The sequence below is a fragment of the Marmota monax genome, unplaced genomic scaffold, assembly GCF_021218885.2.
Source record: "Marmota monax isolate L192 unplaced genomic scaffold, Marmota_monax_Labrador192_F-V1.1 WCK01_AAM20220418_F8-fsc00045, whole genome shotgun sequence".
NCBI lineage: Eukaryota > Metazoa > Chordata > Mammalia > Rodentia > Sciuridae > Marmota > Marmota monax.
In genome coordinates, this window is record NW_026692132.1 from 605,732 (window position 1) to 626,322 (window position 20,591).

The window sequence follows — 20,591 nt, forward strand, 5'->3', positions numbered from 1 at the left end:
ATGGTGCTGAAATTCTTGTCGCCATTGCAGGATCCTCTTTCTGAGAGAGAGCTTGCTCCCAGCTTCACTGAGAGACCATGGGCCAAAATAATAAGAAGAACGTGTGGTCTCTTTCAGCATCTCACAGCCACAAAACTGATCTTCCCTTCTTCCCTCTCCATTGCTAAGTGTTCACAGTCCTGACCTTCACACCATCAATCCCACCCCCTATTGTTTCATATTCATAGTAGCTACCATTTCACCCTCCAGTACCCTCATCCAGAAAGCATCAAACAACTAAAACTACAACTAATTCCAGAACCCCATTCCTACTAGTAACTTTAAACCTCTTCTTCCACTCATCCAATCTTTCCCCAAAGCTGTTAACAATGGTCAAGAAGAGAGTTTAAGGGTTTACAGCATTTTATTCCCCCCCACACTAGCTGCTGGAGCATGAATATTAGGGAAGTGGCCACAGGTGACAATGAAGAAGGAGACATTAGAGCAGGATTATCAGGCCCCGGTAGCAGAGAGTTAATTTTGCCTTCAAACTAAAAACAAGGTTGGCGAAAATAAGCAGAATTCTAGGGAAGTGCCAAAGGGAAACTGAGACTTGAGGCCTAGATAAGGAGAGTGAAGTTATGGAATGCGTGGGTCTCTCCTAATCTAAGATAGCAGGATGTAAAGCCATAACAGGCAGCTGTGGATAGGGGTTCGCTGTAAGGATCTTAAACACTAAATTTTGGGGCAAAGAGTTCAGACCATAGTTCAGGATAGCTTAGATGAACTGGCATTGGAAATGGGGTATGGGACTGCATCTGTGTCTTGGGAATGTCCCTGACATCCTCTGGGCCCTGAAAGAACTAAGTGGAAATCCTATGTCCCCATCTTAATCAGCCCTGTACCCCTTACCCTGCTGGGCTGTGCCCACTCAAGAATAATGCCAGATGGACCAGAGTGTGACCAGGGTGATGCTATAGGCCAGCACTGCCAGAAGGTAGATGCGGAAGAGCAGCTTGTCCAGCACAGAGCCCACCCGCAGCCAGTCCCGGGCCACCTCGCGGATCTCATCCCTCTTCTCCAGGTAGTGTCGGATGGAGGACAGCTCTTGCAGCAGCCCGCGCACTGCCAGTGAGGCTTCCCGTGGTGGTGGGGGAGGGCCGCCTCTGCCCCTCAGGGTCTTCTCCAAGTCCTGGGGTCCTCCCAAATGGCTACAGTGGTTTCCCATGGCTGGAAGAAGGACAAAGAATTGGCGGAAGAGAGGACTGTTGGATGGTCCAAATACTGTCCCTTATCTTTCTACAGCCTGTGGAAATTTTTCTATGAACAATTTTAGATACAAAAAGTATTGAGAATAACTTACACATCTGCATACTCACCATCCGACTTAAACAAATTTTTAAAAACCAACATGATGGAGGATTCCTGTACTTCCTCCTCAGTCACATTCTGTACCCCTTTCTCAAGTCACCAGTTTCATGGAATCAGTGTTTATCCTTCCTGTGCATTTTTTTAAAACATCCTGTGGGTTTTCCTCAGCAATCTGACATCCATTATTTCATTTGAACCTCACAGCATCCCCATGAGAGAGGCAGAGTAAGAGTGATTACTATCCCTGCTTTTCTATGACAATGCTGAGCTCAGAGAAGTTACGTGATTAATGCAACTGGAGCAGCATTTAATGGTGAGACCACTAAGGCCAGGTGCCTGGACTCCCAATCCACTGCTCTCTCTCTGCTTCATTATATTACCTAAGAAGGGAGTGGCTAGCAGGAGTCCCTGTCCTCCTCTCCATGACTCCATGTCCTTCTGGACTAGCAAATGCAAACTTAACAGATAACTACCTTAACCAAGGGAAGTTGAACATTAGGCTGGTGGGCTAGTTCACCAGCTCATGATGAAATGGTGTTGGATACACTACAAGTCTCACATAGAAGGCTTGAACACAGGAAGAAGGATGAATAGGAGCTGAGCAGAGAGAGCCCGGGCTCTGTGATAGAGAAGGAACTATTTAACCTCTCCATGCCTCTGTTAACTCACTCAATCCTACTGGGTCATCCTGAGTATTACTCGGGATAATGTGCACAGAGTGCTTCATATATTCTTGGCACAGAGTGCTCAGCAAGTCAACCAACCAAACACTACCATCACCAACAACAAACAGCAGCTACAACAGGTCCTCAGGAGGTGTGAGCTCCATGTTTAGTGTCTTTCTACTTCATAGATGATGGAAATTCTGAGGACCTGGCCTTTGAGCGATTTAGAATGAGAAAGTTTAGGAAGTACCAGCTTCACTATTTGACCAGATGAGGCAAGGAGGCCAATAACTACCTGCAGGGCATCCATCTGACCTTTCCTCTAGGCCCATCTTAGAGGCCATTTGCTCAGCTTCTGACATGCTCAGACTCCAGGCCTCCTACCCTCTTCATGCACACCTGAGCCAATGAGAAGTGCAAAAGTGAAGCACAAGTCTGCACTGACATCTTTGCTGGCATGGTGCAGGAATGCACCTAATTCCCAGGCCTTGCCCAGGATCCTCCAGAGACTCCCTACCATGTTCCTACACCCAGTCCAGAAAAGGCCCCTCTCCTCCTTCCCTCTCACCTGAGCAGTTGTTGGTCTTGGTGGCCTGGGTGATGGCTGGGGGCCTACAGGAGGTTGACTGCTCCCTTAGGCAAAGTAGCCAGGTTATCCTTTCCAGAACTAAGTGCTGCAGCCAGGCGGGCACAGGCTGCTGCAGGTCTTGCTTGTGCACCAGCCGCACAATGAGGATGGTCTCGGCCAAGCTTATCACCAGCAGAGCCATGCACACCACGAAGTAGACACCTATGTGCCCCAGGGCAGAGGGAAGAGACATACAGAGGAGGTGGGAGGGGGCCAGGTTCACCAGACTGAGCTCCTCTCCCAGGAGGGACCTTACCAATGAGGGGAGTGCCGATGGCAGTGGCAGGCAGCGTGTCAGACACAATGATCAGGAAAACCGAGTAGCCCAGGAGGAGTGTGATCTTGAAGGAGACCCTCTCGCCACTGTCTGGGGGCAGGTAGAAGCCCACGATGTCCATGACCATTAGGAAGATACTGGGAAGCAGCAGGCTGACTGCATAGAAGAGGGGCCGCCGGCGGATGACCACCTGGGACCAGGAGAGAAGCTTGGGAGAAGCCTGAGGCGGATGGGCTCTGCACTCAGGAGCTACCACCTCTAGCCCACACCCCCTGGCTTCCTGGAACTTCCAGCCTGGATTGCTCACTGGAGGAAATGGACAGTGTCCACATCCTGCCTGTCAATCTAGGCTTGCAACTGTTCAGGTGTGTAAGGGACAATTAGTTGAGTTTCCCTGTCTACTTCATTGAAGCTCCAGACCTTGGAGCTGGGAAAAAGGCTAGGGAAGTTTTTTCCAATATGCCTCCATAAGCCCCCCTGGTATGAAGGTCTAGTAGTTTCTGTCACCATTTTACCCACATCTGCTCCCACTCACGTAGAACTTCATTTCTGCGTAACAGTCACTGCTTTCCATAGTGAACTTCCGGAACTGAGGCAACACCCCCAGCAACTCCCACTCGCCCTGATTCATGAAGATGCTCTTGTCAGACTTCACTTTTTCTGGCAAGCGCCACAGGGAGATGTTGATGTCATTGACTGAGAGAGAAGAAATGAGGCTAGTTATGGAATCTAGTGCTTGGAGCCTGCCAGACGCTTAGAAAGTGGCGCACGGGGCGGGCAGTAACCAGGGAACGCTGATGTCAGGTGAGTGGGACCTCATGCCTTGCTCTAACCTCCAGCCTCAGTTTTCTAAGCTGTAAAATGTGCCTTTCTCAGGCCTGCAGTGTGGGCAGAGAAAGCCTTGAGTGAAAACACAGCACAGCACGAAGAGCCATATAAGCCATTCATCAGAAAGCCCAGACAGAGCCAGTCAGAATGGCAGTCATCAAGAATAGAAACAACAATAAATGCTGGAGAGGATGTGGGGAAAAGAAACACATTTATACTGTTGTGGGATTGTAAATTAGCGCCACTTCTATGTAAATCCATATGGATGTTCTTGAAAAGACAAGGCATGGCATAAAGAAAAATAAAATTAAGTCATTTGGAAGGAAATGAATGGAATTAGAGACCACCACATTGAGCAAAATAAGTCAAACTCAGAAAGTCAAAGGTCATATGTTTTAAAGGAAAAGAAAGGTGGAGGCAGATCCTATGAAAATCAAAGGGAGATCAGTACAGGAAAGGGACCAGGGGTGGGAAGTGAGGAGAGAGGGGACAAGTGCTGGGAGTGATATTGGCCAAATTGTTTCTTTATATTTTGTGCATTAATGGACAAAAAAAAAATGTGGTGTGTATATAAACAATGGAGTTTAATTCAGCCATAAAGAAAAACAAAATTGTCATTTGTAGGAAAATGAATGGAACTTGAAAACATTGTTAAGCGAAATAAGTCAAACTCAAAAGGTCAAAGATCGTATGTTTTCTCTCATATGTAGAAGCTAGAGAGAAGAAAGGAAAAGAAAGGTGGGGTAGATCTTAAGAAAATCAGAGGGAAATCAGTAGACTAGAGCAAAGAAACGAGGGAAGGGAGGTCTGGAGGGAAAGAGGAAATACTGGGGAATGATATTGGCCAAATACAACAATTTAAAAAATGTGGAAAAGAAAAAAAGAAAAAGAAAGTTCACACATAGGCCAGGTGTGGTGGTGCATGCCTGTTAACCCAGCAACTCAGGAGGCAGAGGCAGGAGATGGCAAGTTCAAGGCCAGCCTCAGCAACATAGCAAAATAAAAATTTTAAAAAAGGACTGGGAGTGTAGTTCAGTGGTAGAGCACTTGCCAAGCGCAAGGCCCTGAGTTCAATCTATAGCACCACAATACATGCATACCTAAAAGTATCCATTTATGAAATGAAATATAATACAGGTTTATCATCTTTGCCTTAAGAGCAACCTGTCTTTAAAGTTGAACTAGAAAAATGAGAAAACTCCTCACTTCTGGCATAGTAGTTCTACTTCTCTATATCTATACTAAAGAAAAGATACGCATATGTGCATTAGAAAGGACCAGAGTATCCACTGCAGCAAAATACAGAAAAGATCTAAATGTCCATCAATAAGAAAATGCTTAATAAATTATGATAGATCCAAATCATTCTATGGCAGTTAAAATTCATGAGGATCATCTTGAACTTGCCATCTTGCAATAACATGTAAAAACATCCAGAAGCTATCACTGAGTAAAAAGAATCAAGTACTAGTATATGGTAGTATATGCAGTATTTCTGTAGATATGTATGTGTGAGTATAAACACATAGAGAAGAACCTGAAAGAATATACTTTATGAAGTTTATACTGATAAAAAATAGTTAACCTTTTAAAATATTTTTTTTAGTTGCAGGTGGACACAATACCTTTATTTTGTTTATTTGTGTGTGCTGCTGAGGATCGAACCCGGTGCCTCATATATGCAAGGAGAGTGCTCTACCACTGAGCCACAACCCCAGCCCAACAGTTAACTCTTATTGCATGGAATTTGGGGGGAAGTGTTTGAGATTGAGGGTAGAGGGCAAAGGAGATTTTGGCTTTCTCTGTAGTTTTGGGGTTTTTTTCAAGGATGTTATTTCACTGCCATAATTTAATATAATGAATAAATCGAAATAGAAACAAAGGCTGCCTTTTTGCAGTCAGTTGGATAAGGTTCATTCCCTAGCCCTCTTGGAGGCACCTGACACTCATACATTTAATAATTTGCCAGATGTCTTCCTGTGTGCCAGGCCCTGTGCTAGAAATCTAAAGGTGGGGCACAAATCATGTCCCTGCCTTCTCTACATTTGTATCTATTTCAGAAGTGGACACCAAATAAGTACTGACAGGGTCATACAGGTGGTGAGAAAAACAGGTGTTTTACACTTGCAGGACAATGATGGGCTCCTCTGGGAGTTGGGGGGGAGAGTCTCCCAGGTTGCTAATACTTAGGTGGTGTTCAGAAAGTTGAGCAGAGGGGGCTGGGGATGTGGCTCAAATGGTAGCGCGCTTGCCTAGCATGAGGAAGCACTGGGTTCGATTCTTGGCTCCACATAAAAATAAAATAAAGGTATTGTGTCCACCTAAAAATAAAAAATAAATATTTTTTTTTAAAAAGTTGAGCAGAGAGGTTGGCCAGCCTGGGTATGGATTTAGGGCAGGAAGGGGAGCAGTGGGGGAAGTAGCCTAGGAGGGGAAAGAGCATGGGTGAAATGGAAGAACAGGGGCTGTGGGCCCAAAGAGGAAGGCAGCTGGGCTGGAGCAGAGTATGCACCAGATGAAGCTGGAGAGGTGGACTGTGGGCAGGACTAGGTCAAGGATTTGGAATGTGTTCCAGGACTGCTGGGAAGCCATCAGGGTTTTAAGTGACACAATCAGATTTGCATTTTAATAAGAGTTCACTGGCTGCTGTGAGGAGCATGAATTGGAGGGGGACAAGAACAAATGGTGAAATCTGGGCAGGAGATGAGGGTGGCTTGGCTGGGGGTGAAGAGAAGTGAGTGGGTCTGAGAGACCTTAGTGCCAGATCCTATTTGTGATATTTGGAAAAGAACTGTCCCTTAATAAGCATGTGAAGTTGGTTCACGCTGTCTCATGAAATCCTTTCCACTACTGGGGGAGGCAGTGAGGATAGTGATATTGACCCCATTTGGAGGATGAGGAAATAGAGCCTCAATGACATTAAGAAGATTAGCAGTTGAGACTCAGGATGTAGCTCAGTGGTAAAGCTTAGTACGTGTGAGGCACTGGATTCAATCCCCAGGACCCCAACCAAAAAACAAAAAAGAAAGAGAGGAAGGAAGGAAGAAAGGAAGGAAGGAAGGAAGGAAAAGAAAAGAAAAAAAAAGTAAAGAAAAGAGATAAGTTAAGTAAAGTGGGTGATAAGGGAGAATGCTTCCTCAGTGCTCCTTGCCCAGGTGTCCTTGCTCCCACCTCTGCCCCCACCTCCCAAGGCCCACATACTCACTGGTGTGAAGCCAGCTGGTGAAGGTCAGCGAGCAGTTCTGCACATCGAAGGGGAAATTATAGATGTCGAGGCTGCAGGCGGTCACCACCTGGAGGGGCTTGTAGTTCTGGACCTCACCCTGATGCTGAACATACACGTATGGGATATTTGGAGACTTCCCCACGTCCACACTGGTCAGGGAAGAGAGATCAGTGTGGAGGCTCAAGAGGCAGATCCAGCCCTGGGAGTATGAAGATCTCTGAGCCCAGGAGGGAAAGAAACTCAGGGAGGGTACAGGCAGCAGGACAATCCAGAGGGTTTTGTCTGGCCACAGCTTTCCAATGTTCTTATCTATCTTAGGCTTCCTAACCCACCATTGTCAGGTTACCTTCCAAGTAGGAAAGGGCACTTCTCCTTTACTCCTCTGGAAACTTAGCCACAAAAGGCAGGGAAGCAACCCAGGAACCCCAAAGCTTCGGGCTGTAGAAAGCCTGTCCAGTTGCCCTCATGCACACACACACACACACACACAAACACACACACAAGTGCATGCACATGTACACCCAAGCTGGGTAGAGCTTGGCTCCCAGAACCTCTAGGACTGAGATTACAGGCAAGAATGGAAGCTTATGTTCTATTTGACTCTGGTTTCTCTTTACTTCCCATTTTTAGAAGTCCTTGAAAATGAATATACTCTCCAGCAGAAAAAGAACTAGAGAAATCATGGATAAGAATTCGGGGAACCCAGAAAAATCCAAGATTTCATCTCACTCTTTTGGCTGATGCTGGACCCTAAGGCTCTCCCAAGTGACCATAGTGGCAGGAAGTGGGCTGAGCCCAGGGTCTGAGCCTTCAATCTTCTGTGGGGAAGGCTAAGAGATAAGAAGTTAAGAGGAAACCTATTTCACTATTGAAAGTGAAGATTCAACCGGAAGCAGATTTCCCAGAAAGCCTCCAGCCTGAGCTGTGCAGGGCATTGAGTGGTGGGTCCATGGTCAAGCGCCTCCCTTGAGAAAATATCAAATGCCCTGTGGAGCTGGGCAATGCAGTGGGTACTGGGTGGACCTCCTTGCCACCTTCCCCTTTCTGTCCATCCCTCCCCCACACATTTTCCCTGCTGTGCAATTCAGAAGTTCAGTTGGTGAACCCTAAATGAACCTGCAGGAGGGGGAGAAGTTCTGTTGGCTGAAGCCAAGTGAGACTGTTTGGCTGCTAGAAATAAAGACGGATGGGACCCACTTCAAGCTGAAGGCACAGACGTGGCCTGGGAGGTCTGAGCGTGATCCTTAGCTCCAAATCCCCTCTGTGGCCAGGCACGGTGGCTGCCATCAGTGCTCCATTCCTTTCAGAAACATAACTGTCCTCTTTAAAAATGCAGCTGTCCCCATTAGGCTATTATAACTCAGTGTGAATTCATTCACTGGCTTCTTTTCCTGAGATGAGGGCCCTTGGACTAATGAAGTACGGAGTTTCAACATCAGGCACAAAAAAAAGATGAATTTTAAAAAGAAAAGGAAAGAAAGAAAAGAGAACTTGAGCTCAAGCTAACTTTATGTACAGTGGGTGAGTCTGGCTGGAATATCTCGAAGGCAGTGGCAGCCATCTTGTCCCTCAGCCACCCCACAGCCCGGACTTGGGTGACAGTACTCACAACTCGTTGATGAGAATGTCTGGGACCCAAACGCTGTCGGTGGGGACGGACAACTTGGTGATGTTGTCAAAGTCCTCAGGGTTCCACTGGAGAAACTCATCAGTCCAGAACTAGGGGAGGAGGAACGATGGTCACCAGAGCCCCCTCCATCTCCAGGGAGGGTTGCTGAAAACCACGCTGGCTTCCCTCCTCAGGCCCAGACAACAGATGGGCATCGGCTCAGGAAAGTCTGGGTGTCAGTGGCACCCAAAGCACTCAGCAGTAATGGAGAGCCCCTCACCTCTGTCCTCACACTCTCCCTACATGCATAATATCACGGACTGAGGCAGCCTCTCCCTGGGAAGGCCTACAACCATTTCCAATGTTAAAGGACTCCTAACCACCAACCTCAAACTTCAGAATCTTTTTGTTTGTTTGTTTGTTTGTTTTTTCAACTTCAGGATCTTGAACAAATAACTTCTTGGGTCTTGGTTTACATACGTAAGAATGGGAAGCCAGGCATGGTGGCACGTGCCTGTAATCCCAGTGGCGCCGGAGGCTGAGGCAGGAGGACCTCAAGTTCAAAGTCAGCCTCAGCAACAGCAAGGGACTAAACAACTCAGTGAGATCCTGTCTCTAAATAAATATAAAAAAGTAATGGGGATGTGGCTCATTGGTTGAGTGCCCCTGAGTTCAATCCCTGGTATTAAAAAAAAAAAAAGGAATGGAAATAAAAACATCCACCTCAAAGCAGAGGTGGATATTGTTAGGTTTGTTTGTTTGTTGTTTGGGGAGGGGTACCAGGGATTGAACTCAGGAGCACTCGGGCACTGAGCCACATCTCCAGCCCTATTTTGTATTTTATTTAGAGACAGGGTCTCGCTGAGTTGCTTAGTGCCTCACTTTTTCTGTGGCTGGCTTTGAACTTGCAATCCTCCTATCTCAGCCTCCCAAGCCACTGGGATTACAGGCGTGCACCACCGCGCCCAGCTATTGTTAAGTCTTGGTCAATGTGTTCTCCACTCTTCCTATGCCAGAATGGCCAGTCTAGTCTGATCATAGCACTCTTTTGCCCCATTTCTCTTAGGGTAAAGTTAAATCTCAAGAACCATGTGAATTCTACACTCCTTCCACATGGAATTAAACTGTTGAAACTTCCACATCTCTGCATCCCATATACCTTCTCCCATGCTCCTTGTCTTCTTTGCAAAGGTACCTTGTACTCATTCTTCCAGACTTAGCCAAGGTATCTATGCCCCCTTCTCTAGGAGCCCTGTTGTGTTAGGTGTACTCCCTCTGTGCTCTCACATTCTGGCCACGATGAGCAGCTGTTGTGTTGCATGCCAGGGGTCTGTCCACTTGTCTGTGGCAGATCTGGCTTCCACTAGTCTGTGAGCTCATCATGCATAGGGCCTGAGTCTAGACTGCATTTCCAACTCCAGTCCCTTAGCATTGTTGCTGGTACATAGCAGACTGACCTTCCCTCACTGCAGACTGCAACCAACTGGAGCAGACAAGTGACCCTAGAGGTAAAGAGGAGGGACCGAGGCTGATGTTCCAGGGAAAGGAGGTCCAGGATGCCTAGCCATGTTCAGGGTCCTTCCTTTGAGGAAAAGTGTTCTATATCAAAGAATCCTTCTAAGAGGCAGTAATGGAGCAGTATCTCAGAGATCAACTTTCTAACTTCTTCCTCAACCCTACTCCCTGCCCCATGAGCTGCTGATGCTGCTGGTGGAACATGTCCATGAGAGTGGGCAAGGATTTCACAGAGACCCATGTGTACCAGCTGTGTCTGCAGAGCCTCTCTGCTTGACCTCTGAATAGTCCTCATCCTCCTGCCCTTCTCTTCAGCCATTTTAGTTTCCCCTTCTGCTCTGACTTCCCCACATCCCTAGCATCCACCAGAGCAAGCCCTGCCTATAGGCAGCCACCTCTCCTGTTTCCAGCTCAGAGCTAGGGCTTAGTCAAGACCTCAGAGATATCCACCTACCAGTGCTGGGTCCATGCCCATCAGAAACTGGATAAGAGGGGACAGCCAAGACTGCGAGGGCTAAATGGATAAATTGTTTCAGTCACCCAATTAACTAAATTGAAGGCAGAACTTTCTAGTAATTAGAGCTGCTTGAAAGTGAAGGGGCTGCCTCATGAGTTCCCAGGTGCTGGAGGTCCTTCAACAGGGGTTGGACAAACACTTGTCTGGGATGCTGTGAAGAACTTCAGAAACCAGAGGGCTCTGAGGGATTTCCTCTCCATTTAATTTTTCGTGTGTGTGGTTGGGGGGGTAGTTGGGGATTGAACCAAGGGGTGCTCAACTACTGAACCATATCCCCTGCCTTTTTTTTAAATTTTTTTTTTTGAGACAAGATCCTGCTAAGTTGCTGAAGGCATTGTTAAGTGGCTAATGCTGGCTTTGAACTTGCAATCCTCCTGCCTCAGCCTCCCAAGTCTCTGGGATTGGTGTGCACCACAGTGCCCGGCCTCCACTGATCATTAAGCTTCCTTCTACTCCCTGTCCTGAGAGAGGAAGACTCAAGACTCCTGAATCTCATGCTGAGCATGCCTTTGAGCCTCTCCCCGCACCTTTCCTCACCAAGACCACTGAGATCCCTGACTCTTTCGAACAGAGAAAGCCTTCCTAGAAGTCCCTGTCCTAGCAAGTGGGCGTGGACAAGGGACGGCTCTGCTCACCTGCCGGTACCAGATGTAGGTTGTCAGTACCTGGTTCTTCTCATCCTGGGAAAAGGAAAGGGAGCTTAGACTGGTGGCCCTGCATGCACCAACCCAAAAAAGAGCTGCTTCCTTGTTCCCCTATTCCCCTGGGAAGGAGAGTGAGCAAAAGGGGCCCAAGCTGGAGATGCTTGGCCAGTCAGGACAAGTTGGCGTTTTATTAGGGCACGCTACAAGGAAATATGACTTCCTTTCAACTTCAAAGATGTGTATGTATATGTGTGTGTGTGTGTGTGTGTATTCACACACACTTACAGTATATATGTTATATATGCTATATGTTATACAAAGGGTACAAATACACTACATAATAATAGAGACTATACAATAGGTATAAATATACTTTCTGTTATCTTCTATTATATTACATGTAACATAATAGATGATAATAATAGAAGGTATACAAAGTATATATGCACAAAACCACATGAAGTGAAAAGTCTATCACTCTCCTTCCCTTCACCTAATCCCAGTTTTCCTTCCTGAAGCACTTGGTAAGCAGTTTTCTGTGCTTCTTTCCAGAGATGTTCTGAGGGCCATGACTACATCCTGCATCAAGGGGCCAGGGTGACTGTAGTAGACTGTGTAGTCGGGTTCTGCCTCCCCCACCTCAAAACAGACACCACATGTCTACAGTTGCCTTCTCGTTTATAACTCTGCACAATGTCTGACCTCTGCTGGGCAGGACACCCCACCCTGCTATAGTAATTGATGAAGAAACTCATTACTCAATTGATTTGTTGGTTGACAATAGATCTATTATCAACATTTAGTGACACCTGCCACATACCAGGACCTGTGTAAGGCACTAAGGGCATAGAGATGAATAAGAAAGTCTTCACCCCCCACATGGCTGACATAGGGAGGTGATGACCAGGTTACTGCATGGACAACCATAGGCAGGAAGTGACCACTGGCTGTAGATGGCCCAGGCTCATGGTTTGGGCAGCTGTGCAGATTCTGCTGCAGTCCATCCTCAGCTGTGGTGCCAGACCTCAGGTTCTAGGGCTCTATCCTGCTCAGCAGGTGACTTGGCCTCAACTTTAAGGATCCATCTCTGCATCGAGGGGAGGATTTGAAGTCTGGGGCCACACTCACCACGTTGAGGATGGCGTAGACGATGACATCAATGGAGATGGTGGTGGGCCTCCTCCAGTCCCGCACTGGCCGCACGCCCTTCCTGTAGTTGGCCAGGAGGTGGTCGGACAGCCTCAGCAGGGCAGGCCTGGTGGAGTTCTGGGCCTGGGAGATCCCCCTCTGCCTGGCTGGAAAGGAGAACAGTTCAAAGTGGAAACCAGAGCCCTGAAACGTTCCCTGGTTCTCTTGCTCTGGTTTGTAAGCTCTTGGAAGGAGTGTGTCCCCGCCTCATGATATTCCCAGATCCCCACAACAGACTGAAATTCCCATCTTTAGAGCATTTTGTTTGTAGAGATTCTTGCCAAAATCACAATGGGCAGTCTCCTAGGACAGCCTGAGCACTCATTTACAGGAGGGCGGGGAGCTGGCTTGCTAGGGAAGGTGAGGAGGAGGTTGGAGCAGCTAAAGGGAAGTGGGCTGTGGGTGCACGTGCTATGAACAGGCAAGAGGACCACAAGAAAGGGTCTCAGGACCCACTGGTCTGCCGCAGGGTTTCCTCAGCCAAGTTCAGATAGCAGCATGCACACAGCTCACTGTCTCCTTCTTGATCCTGGGCTGCAACTGTCGAAGAAGGAAAGGTGGGCATCCCATGAAAGATCCCCTCTCCCTCCTGCCAAAAGCCACACACATGATCCAAGATAGCCACTCATGATGCCAGGTCCTTTTCTAATGTGGCCTGGTGGGCAAGGTGGATGAGGTTAGGAAGGAGGTGAGGGTGAGGTATGGAGATACCCAGGAGGAACCAAATTGCTCCCAGAGCAGGAGGTGGCAGGGGGGCTGGGGGGATGGGAAAGCCCAGTGCCTCGGACCTGGCCTTATTCCATGGGATTTCATGTGTACCCCAGCTTCCTTCTGGGAAATAGTAGGAACAGTTCTTAAGGAGAGACGTGAAATATGGGGTGGGGAGGACACAGCCTAGAGTAGGGTACATGTGGCAAGGAAGAGATGGAACTGCAGGGTCCACAGGGCTCTTTCCAGACCAGGTGCAGTAAACCTGTCTTCTAATACACAGCATAGCCTCCTCTCATCCTGTCTCTCCCTGCAGGTCTGCAGCATATCCGTCCTGTGGTCCCCTCCTGGGTCTCACCCACCTACCCGATAAGCTTTCAGCCTCCCTCAGAAGGACAGAGACAAGCAGAGAGAGAGGGAAAGCAAGAGACTGTTGTGTTTGTTGTTGTTGTTGTTTTGAGAATCTCCTTTGCAATAATATCCAATAATACAGTCTTCATTTCAATCTCTGAATGGCAGCCCATTTCACAGACAAGAACACCTGAAGCTCATAATGGTGAGAGCTGTGCCCTGAATGTGGAGGAACTGAGTCTCACACCCAGACCACTGTGTCTCTTCAGGACACCCGTGTCAGTCCAGATCCCATCTACTGGGACTCTTGTTGTGTGGAGAGCCCCCAGACTCATCCCAGGGGCCCTTGGAGGAAAGGGCCGTTGCGGGAAGGAGGTTATGTAACCCAGTCTAGGAAGCCCTGGACCAGTCATCACCTATGGATTACATTTGCTTCATCCTCTGAGCTTCCCCCAATGACAGCTCACAGCAGAAAATCATCTTGCCCACAGCCCTTTATACCTGTCCAGCCCCCAGATGGCATCCACACACACCATGCCCCAGTGAGGCTGGTCCAACCCACTTCTGTAGGAGGAGAAAATTTCCTGGTCTTCAGCAGAAGGAAACAGTTCCTTTTGTGACTAAAATGCCCAGTTTTCAAGGGAGTTAGAAGGGAATGGAGAGAAGTTTGTTATCACTGGAAGTTAGCCCTGAAAGGGAACTGTAGGAAAGAGACCCAGAAAACCCATGCAACAAAATCCAGAGAAGATGAAGGAAGATTTCTAGATTAGCTCTGGTTCCCACTCTGCTGCTGACAAGCTGTGTGACCTTGAGTGAATTACTCCTGCTCTCTGGACCTCACTTTCAACAGGAAAAAGTGAACCAAATAAGCTATAAGTTCCTTTGCAGCTGCCACTTGATGAGTTTAGGGGCAGGGCAAAGAGGAGAGGAGCCTCTCTCCTGGCGCCTGTCTGCATATTTCTGCTAAACAAGCTACTGCTCTGCTCCCCTCTCAGAAGCCCTGCTGTCACCAAGCTCAACTTCCCCAACTCTAGCTTGACCATGATGCCTCGAAATGCTCTCATGCTCACATGTGGTGAGACAGCTGACTTTCCTGCAGCAAGACTGCTCCAGACTCTCCTTCCCTCAACCCTTCAAGGCCTCCCCTACTCCAGGGCTATAGATGGCCAGTCCAGTCTTGCATGTGTGCCCGGAGCCCCTTACCTTCTCCCTGTGCCAGGAGCGTGGGCAGCAGCCAGGCAAGCAGCGCCTGCAGGATCCACTGCTTCATGGTGAGCTTCCCACACATGGGAGGGCCTCAGAGTGGACACTCAAGGTGAGTCCTACCAGAGGCCAGCCTGTTCACTCCCTGCCAAACTTGTGTCCCAGCCGGCCTGCTTCGCAGCAGCTGCCTGCACCTTCTCAGGCTGCAGCTAGCCACCAGAGTTGGGGAGATGCCAAGTTTTCCTGCAATCAGTCCTTCAGCTGGATCAGGTTTCTGGGCGGGAGGGAAGGGGGCGGGACCACCAAAGGGGAGCCCGCCCTGGCTGATGTCATGTGGCAGGAGCTCAGGCACCCATTCAGCCAGGTGGCTTGGCCATGTTTCGCTAAGAAGTAACTTGGGGACAGGGACTGACAGAACCCATGGAGAAAGGGTACAGCCTGACAGCTGAGGGGTGCACTGGGCTGCTGTTTCATTTATGTCCCTTGCCAAGTATGCTTCAGTGGCACTGAACTAGGTCTGTGGGGTGGCTCAGACCAGAGCAGGAGAGCCATTCTCTTGATCCCCAGAGGGACATAATTCACTTAGCCAAGCAGGTGACAGGCACCTCTGCAGACAGACAAAGGATCTGGAGTCACCACAGTTCTGCCCTTTTTTTCTCATCTAAATATTCATATCTAAATAGTAAAGAGTATGCATTTTTATAGCTTACATATTTATTTTTACACACTTTACTAGAAGTAGTAAATATATGTAGAGAAAAATGTAATAGTAATACATGCTCATTATAGAAAATTAGGAAGTGCAATTAAAATCATCCACAGGCTTCCCACCCAGAGACAGTCACTGATAATATTTTGGTCTATATTCTTCTAAAATTTCCTTCCATGAAATGTGTACAATTAAGTAAATGTGCAATGTCTATAATTTAGTCTCCCTCCCCCTTTCTCATTTCCTATCATTTCATAGGCATTCTCAGTACCTTCCTCTAAATGTGGTTTTCTTGAAAGAAGTATTACTTTTCTCTCTGTAAGTTAAATATGTGAGTAGCTACCCCTCAGATACACAACTGTGTGTTCTAAAATTTGTCTCAAAAAGAATTGCTGTGAATTTCTATTTGGAGGAGTCCCATACCAATTCACCATATAGGCTAGTTGGACTTTTGACCTCACTTTTGTGGAAAGCAAGATACACTTGTATTAATCACAGCAAGCTTCAACAACAAAACATTTTCTTTTCTTTTTTTTTAAGATTTGTTTCTTTTTAGATATACATGACAGTAGAACATATTTTGACATATTGTACATACATGGATTATAACTTATTAGGACTCTATCCTTGTGGTTGTACATGATGTGGAGGTTCATGTGGTATATTCATATATGAACATAGGAAAGTTATGTCAGGGTTTTTTTTGTGTGTGTGGTGCTGGAGATTGAACCCAGGGCCTTGTGCATGGGAGGCAAGCACTCTACCAACTGAGCTATATCCGTAGCCCTAGATTTGTTCTACTGTCTTTCTTATTTATATCCTTCGCCCTTCCCTTCATTCCCCTTTCTCTAGTCTAATGAACTCCTATTCTTCCCTTCCCCCCGCCACAACACACACTTCTTTTGTATTGGCATCTGTGTATCAGAGAAGATTCTACCTTTGGTTTTGGGGGGTTGGCTTATTTCACTTAGCATGATAGTCTCCAGATCCACCCATTTACCAGCAAAAATCATAAAGTCATTCTTTAAAAGCAAAACATTTTCATTCTTTTAATTCCATTTCCAGCTGAATATAAGTATAAAATAGGCTGAGGTCACTGTAGGAATGATTTTATATGCACTATGAAGTCTGTAGTATAATCATTTCTTCCTTTTTCTTTCCTTCTCTCCTTTCCTTCCCGCCTGCCTTTTCTTTAAGATGGGGTCTTAGTAGGTTGTCAAGGTTGACCTTGAACTTGTGATCCTCCTGCCTCTGCCTTCTGAGCTGCTGGAATTACAGGCATGTACCACTGCACCAGGCTACCTTTCTTAATAGGGTCCCTTCATAGAGCCATTAGCCAGGGTTTGGTTCTAGAAGATTTAATCAAGCTCAGGGGGCTCAGGCTACCCTTCTCTTAAGTCGTGCCCTTCAAAGCTGTAAAAATTTTGAAGACAGGGCATAGACTAGGAGGAGTGGTAAAATCAGGGACTTTAGACTATAGACAATGTATACAGTCAGGTGTTCCCAGAATGAATGTGTTCAGACTATATTTTGTGGTACTAAGGATGAAACCAGGGGCTTCATGCATGCCAGGCCAGCACCCTGCCACTAGGCCACCTCCCCAGTCCAGACTTTGCACTTGACAGAAGGAAAGGCAAGCCAAGGAGAAGCAGGCTGCCTCCAGGCAGCTGAGGGCTTGAGTCCAGCAGAGCACTGTGGATTCCTCAATGCATCCTTGAGCCCAACAAAGACTCTTAGGCCCCTGCTCACTTCTAATTAGGACCACTGGCAGAAAGCTGCTGCTGATTGCTACAGAATTTCTCCTCTTCTTCTTGTGGCATTATGAAATACGTGTATAGTATTTTACCATTTGTTGATGGTATTCCTTCACAAGGCCATAAACCAGGGTTTGGTCTTTGGTGGTAGCACACTCCCTTAGGGTTATCATTGTAGTCCCTTTGTCATTAACAGTCCCCCCACATCCTAATCACGACTTTGTACCTTTGTGCATTTCCACGAGGCCCTCCCTACCTCCTGCTCCAAGCTAAGGCCACTGTATTCTAGGGCCCACTCCTTCCACAGAACTGAGCCATCTGGAGACAGAGAACCAGGAAGAAGTGATAGGAATCAGACTTGTTCTGAAGAGGGTCCCACCATAGCTGGGGATTGGGGTGGGGGATGAGGAGAAACAGAAGGTAAAACAATATAAAAGAAGTTGGGGTCCTGGGAAAGTAGAAAGGGGAGAAGCAAAAAATATAAGAAGCAAGAAGAAAAGACAGACAGGAGGAAAAAGAAGATAGGAAGACAAGACAAGGAGAGAAGGGAGACAGAGAAAAGGGAAGAAAAGGAAACCAAGGAGGAAAGCTGAGGTAGAATTTGACTGAACAGGAGCCCAAAGGGTCAGGATGTGGCTAGCCCCTCCTACCACGCCACTCTGGAGAGTGAGCACCCCACACTGTGGAATCTGGTGCCTGCCACGTGCGTGTTAGGACCCATCAAGAGGCAGCGCGAGAGCCTGGAGACTGTCCCATGGGCCCCAACCCTTTATTTCAGCATTAGCTCCTGGAATCCTCTGGGGCAGACCAATTGGATTAGGAGGAAAGAGGATGGCCTCTATGCAGTGTGTGCATTAGAGAATTAGCTCCTTAGGTAACAGGATTAGAGGGAGCCGAACAGGCCACAGCCTTGGATGGAGACGTATTGCCTGTGTGGCTCTCTGATGGAGCAGCAATCAAGTTTCCCCTGAAGAAATTTTGTATTAATGGATTTGATGGCACAACAGACTGGGGGAGTTGGAGCCGTGGCCAGTGGCGGGGTGTAAATTGCCTCAGATGAAACTGTGGAGTCACTTTTGCCCCTTTTAAACAAGATAAGAATTAGTTCGAGGCCTTGATGAACTTGCCTTGGCCCGTGGGGACAAGGAACAGCAGAGGCTGGCTAATTTGATTCCTGAGCTCTGCCTGCAGACGGCCAGGCTCCTCCCCGGGAGTGGAGGCAGACACACAACATGGCAGTGATCCAGCCTGGGTAATGAAAAGCTCCAAGACTGCAGGACCCACAGGCTGGGCCTTCTCCTGTGTCCAGCTCTCCCAGTGCCCCTGGGAGGACCGTGCTAGTGCACACACCTGGAGCTTGCTACCTACCCGTCAGCTGGTACTGTTGCACAGGGTTCTACCTCTCATCCCTGTTCTTGCTTCCATCTTCCAGGTTAAAACACAGAGCCAGAAGAACCTCCCCGACTTACCTCAATTCCAGGAGCCAGTTACGGGTAGAGCAAGATCCTCCAGGCCCCAGGCTCCCACCATTACAGCTGTGTTTCCCATCTTCTGCTGTAAATTTTTACTGGTCTGTAAAACTTTTATCACCAAAGAGCCTGACCTTTTAAAACCTATAAACTTAACAAAAACTCTGTGACCCGCAGTAACATCTGGCCCCACTAGAAGCCCACCTGCCCGGAAAAAACTGGAAGAAGCTTCCAGTTTGTCAACACAGGGCTATATAGAAGTCACATCTTCTTCCTCCCCGTCACCCCAAGAAGAGGGATCCCCAAAGCCTTTGGGTGCACATTCAGGCTTGATCACACTGTGTCTTATGAGACCCACCTCAGACTGTGCTGGGAGTCAGACAGGGACTTTAGACAGGTGTACCCTGTCCTTCATCTACTTGCAGGGACCTGATATATCTAGCACAGAGGCTGGAAAATTTAGGGTCTGTCTATTGTGAGTTGCTTAGAAACCACCCGGATGGGAAATGCCTGACAAATGACCTATTTCCCCTCTCCAAAGAGGCAGCAATGGCCTTTATAAGGAGGAGAGAAGCACAACAGTGTCCTCAAAATACAGGAGGGACACTTCCTTCCTGGTCTTGGTTTCTTTGATGTCTGATCATGTGTGACTCTGACCTTTGTGCCACCAAAGCCCTGGATCCTTGGAATGGCTGGTTCTGCAGTACCCCACCAATGGTTGTTGGCATTCACTGAGCATATACTGTGTCAGGCACTGCATTCAGCTCTTGATCTTATTTATTCTTTGCTCCCTACAAAGAAGATGATATTATTATTCCCATAGTATAGATGATAAAATCAAAGCAGAGATGTTAAGCCAACCATGTAGAGTAAAATAGCTAATAAGAGGAGGATACAGTACTGAGACTCCAAGCTTGGGCTTTGACCAGTCTGATTACCAGAGTGCCAGAGCATTCTCTTGGATGTAGACCAAGGCTGATGGGACCCTGGCTCCTAAGCCCTGCCTCCTTCATGCTGACAATGTCTGGGGCACCCATTTCCACCTGGATTGCTCTAGATAAAGGCCAGGCTCATTTGGACTGGCTCTATACCAGCCTGCTAATTAAAGATATTTTATTGAAGGATATCATAAAAATTTATTATAAGTTAATGGACATAAAGTTTAGTATTTTTCCAAGTACAAAGTGAGTTTAGAAATACTGTCCTCTGCCACCTGGTTCTAACAAAACCTGTTTGGGCAAAGATCAGATATGACGCTTCACGGTAAATTCGGTCTAAAGGCTTAATGTGTATTGAAATTAGTATTTTCTGAAAAATTTTCAAAGACAAGAGACCTCAAAACCCACTTTGGGATTGCAAACAAAGTTTCTTCTAATATCTAATTTTAATTGCACTTGGTACAATTTGAATAATTTCCTTTCATCCTGTAGAAATGAGCCCCGTATCACTTCCCCATGGTGTGGAAGTGATGCCGGATTTTGGACAGTGTATTATTCTGTTGGGTCTATGTGCAAGGGCTGGGACTTCATCTTAAAGGATGAGGTTATTTTTTGTCTCCTCTTGCCTGAGAAAGAGGTCTTTTCTAGACCTCACATCAGATAGCTTGTAGATCCCGACATAGTGGCAATGTGGGACTTGACCCTAAAATGTCAAGATGGCTGAGAGGTTGTTCCTCAGAGGTGGGTGTTTGGGTTGCTACCTTTCACAGGCTAAAAATAGGAACTGCAAAACCTGCCTATGAAATTGTGCTATCCCTCTGGGACTCTACGAGGCCATTTCAGAGCTCTGGGAAGAGCTGGACAGGTCTAGAAGAACCGAGAGCACTGGGTTTCACAAGTCCTGTTTCAGTCCTTACATACCCTTTTTGCTTACTGCCCTTGTCTCTTCACTTACTATGTGTTCACATTGAGATGCTTAACCTATGTCCTCTATGCTAAGAGGAAGAGAAGG

General features: G+C 47.2%; 1 protein-coding gene across 1 annotated transcript; it reads right to left on the bottom strand.

Moving 5' to 3' along the window:
* Positions 1 to 512: 512 nt before the first annotated feature.
* Positions 513 to 14,776, bottom strand: Htr3a (5-hydroxytryptamine receptor 3A). Its single transcript, XM_046467025.2, has 9 exons — positions 14,696 to 14,776; positions 12,388 to 12,525; positions 11,251 to 11,295; positions 8,584 to 8,693; positions 6,954 to 7,123; positions 3,456 to 3,616; positions 2,900 to 3,110; positions 2,584 to 2,805; positions 513 to 1,209 (listed from the first exon to the last, which is right to left on the bottom strand). Exons 1-9 carry the CDS (start codon positions 14,774 to 14,776, stop codon positions 911 to 913), a joined length of 1,437 nt encoding a protein of 478 aa, XP_046322981.1. The 3' UTR covers positions 513 to 910.
* Between the last annotated feature and the right edge of the window lie 5,815 nt (positions 14,777 to 20,591).

Coding starts and splice junctions, on each gene's coding strand:
- Htr3a (XM_046467025.2), bottom strand. CDS start 14,776: ATGAAGCAGTGGATCCTGCAGGCGCTGCTTGCCTGGCTGCTGCCCACG. Junction 11,296..12,387: donor TCTACGCCATCCTCAACGTG/GTGAGTGTGGCC, acceptor TCCTTTTCCCAG/GATGAGAAGAACCAGGTACT. Junction 3,111..3,455: donor ACGCAGAAATGAAGTTCTAC/GTGAGTGGGAGC, acceptor TCCTGGTCCCAG/GTGGTCATCCGCCGGCGGCC.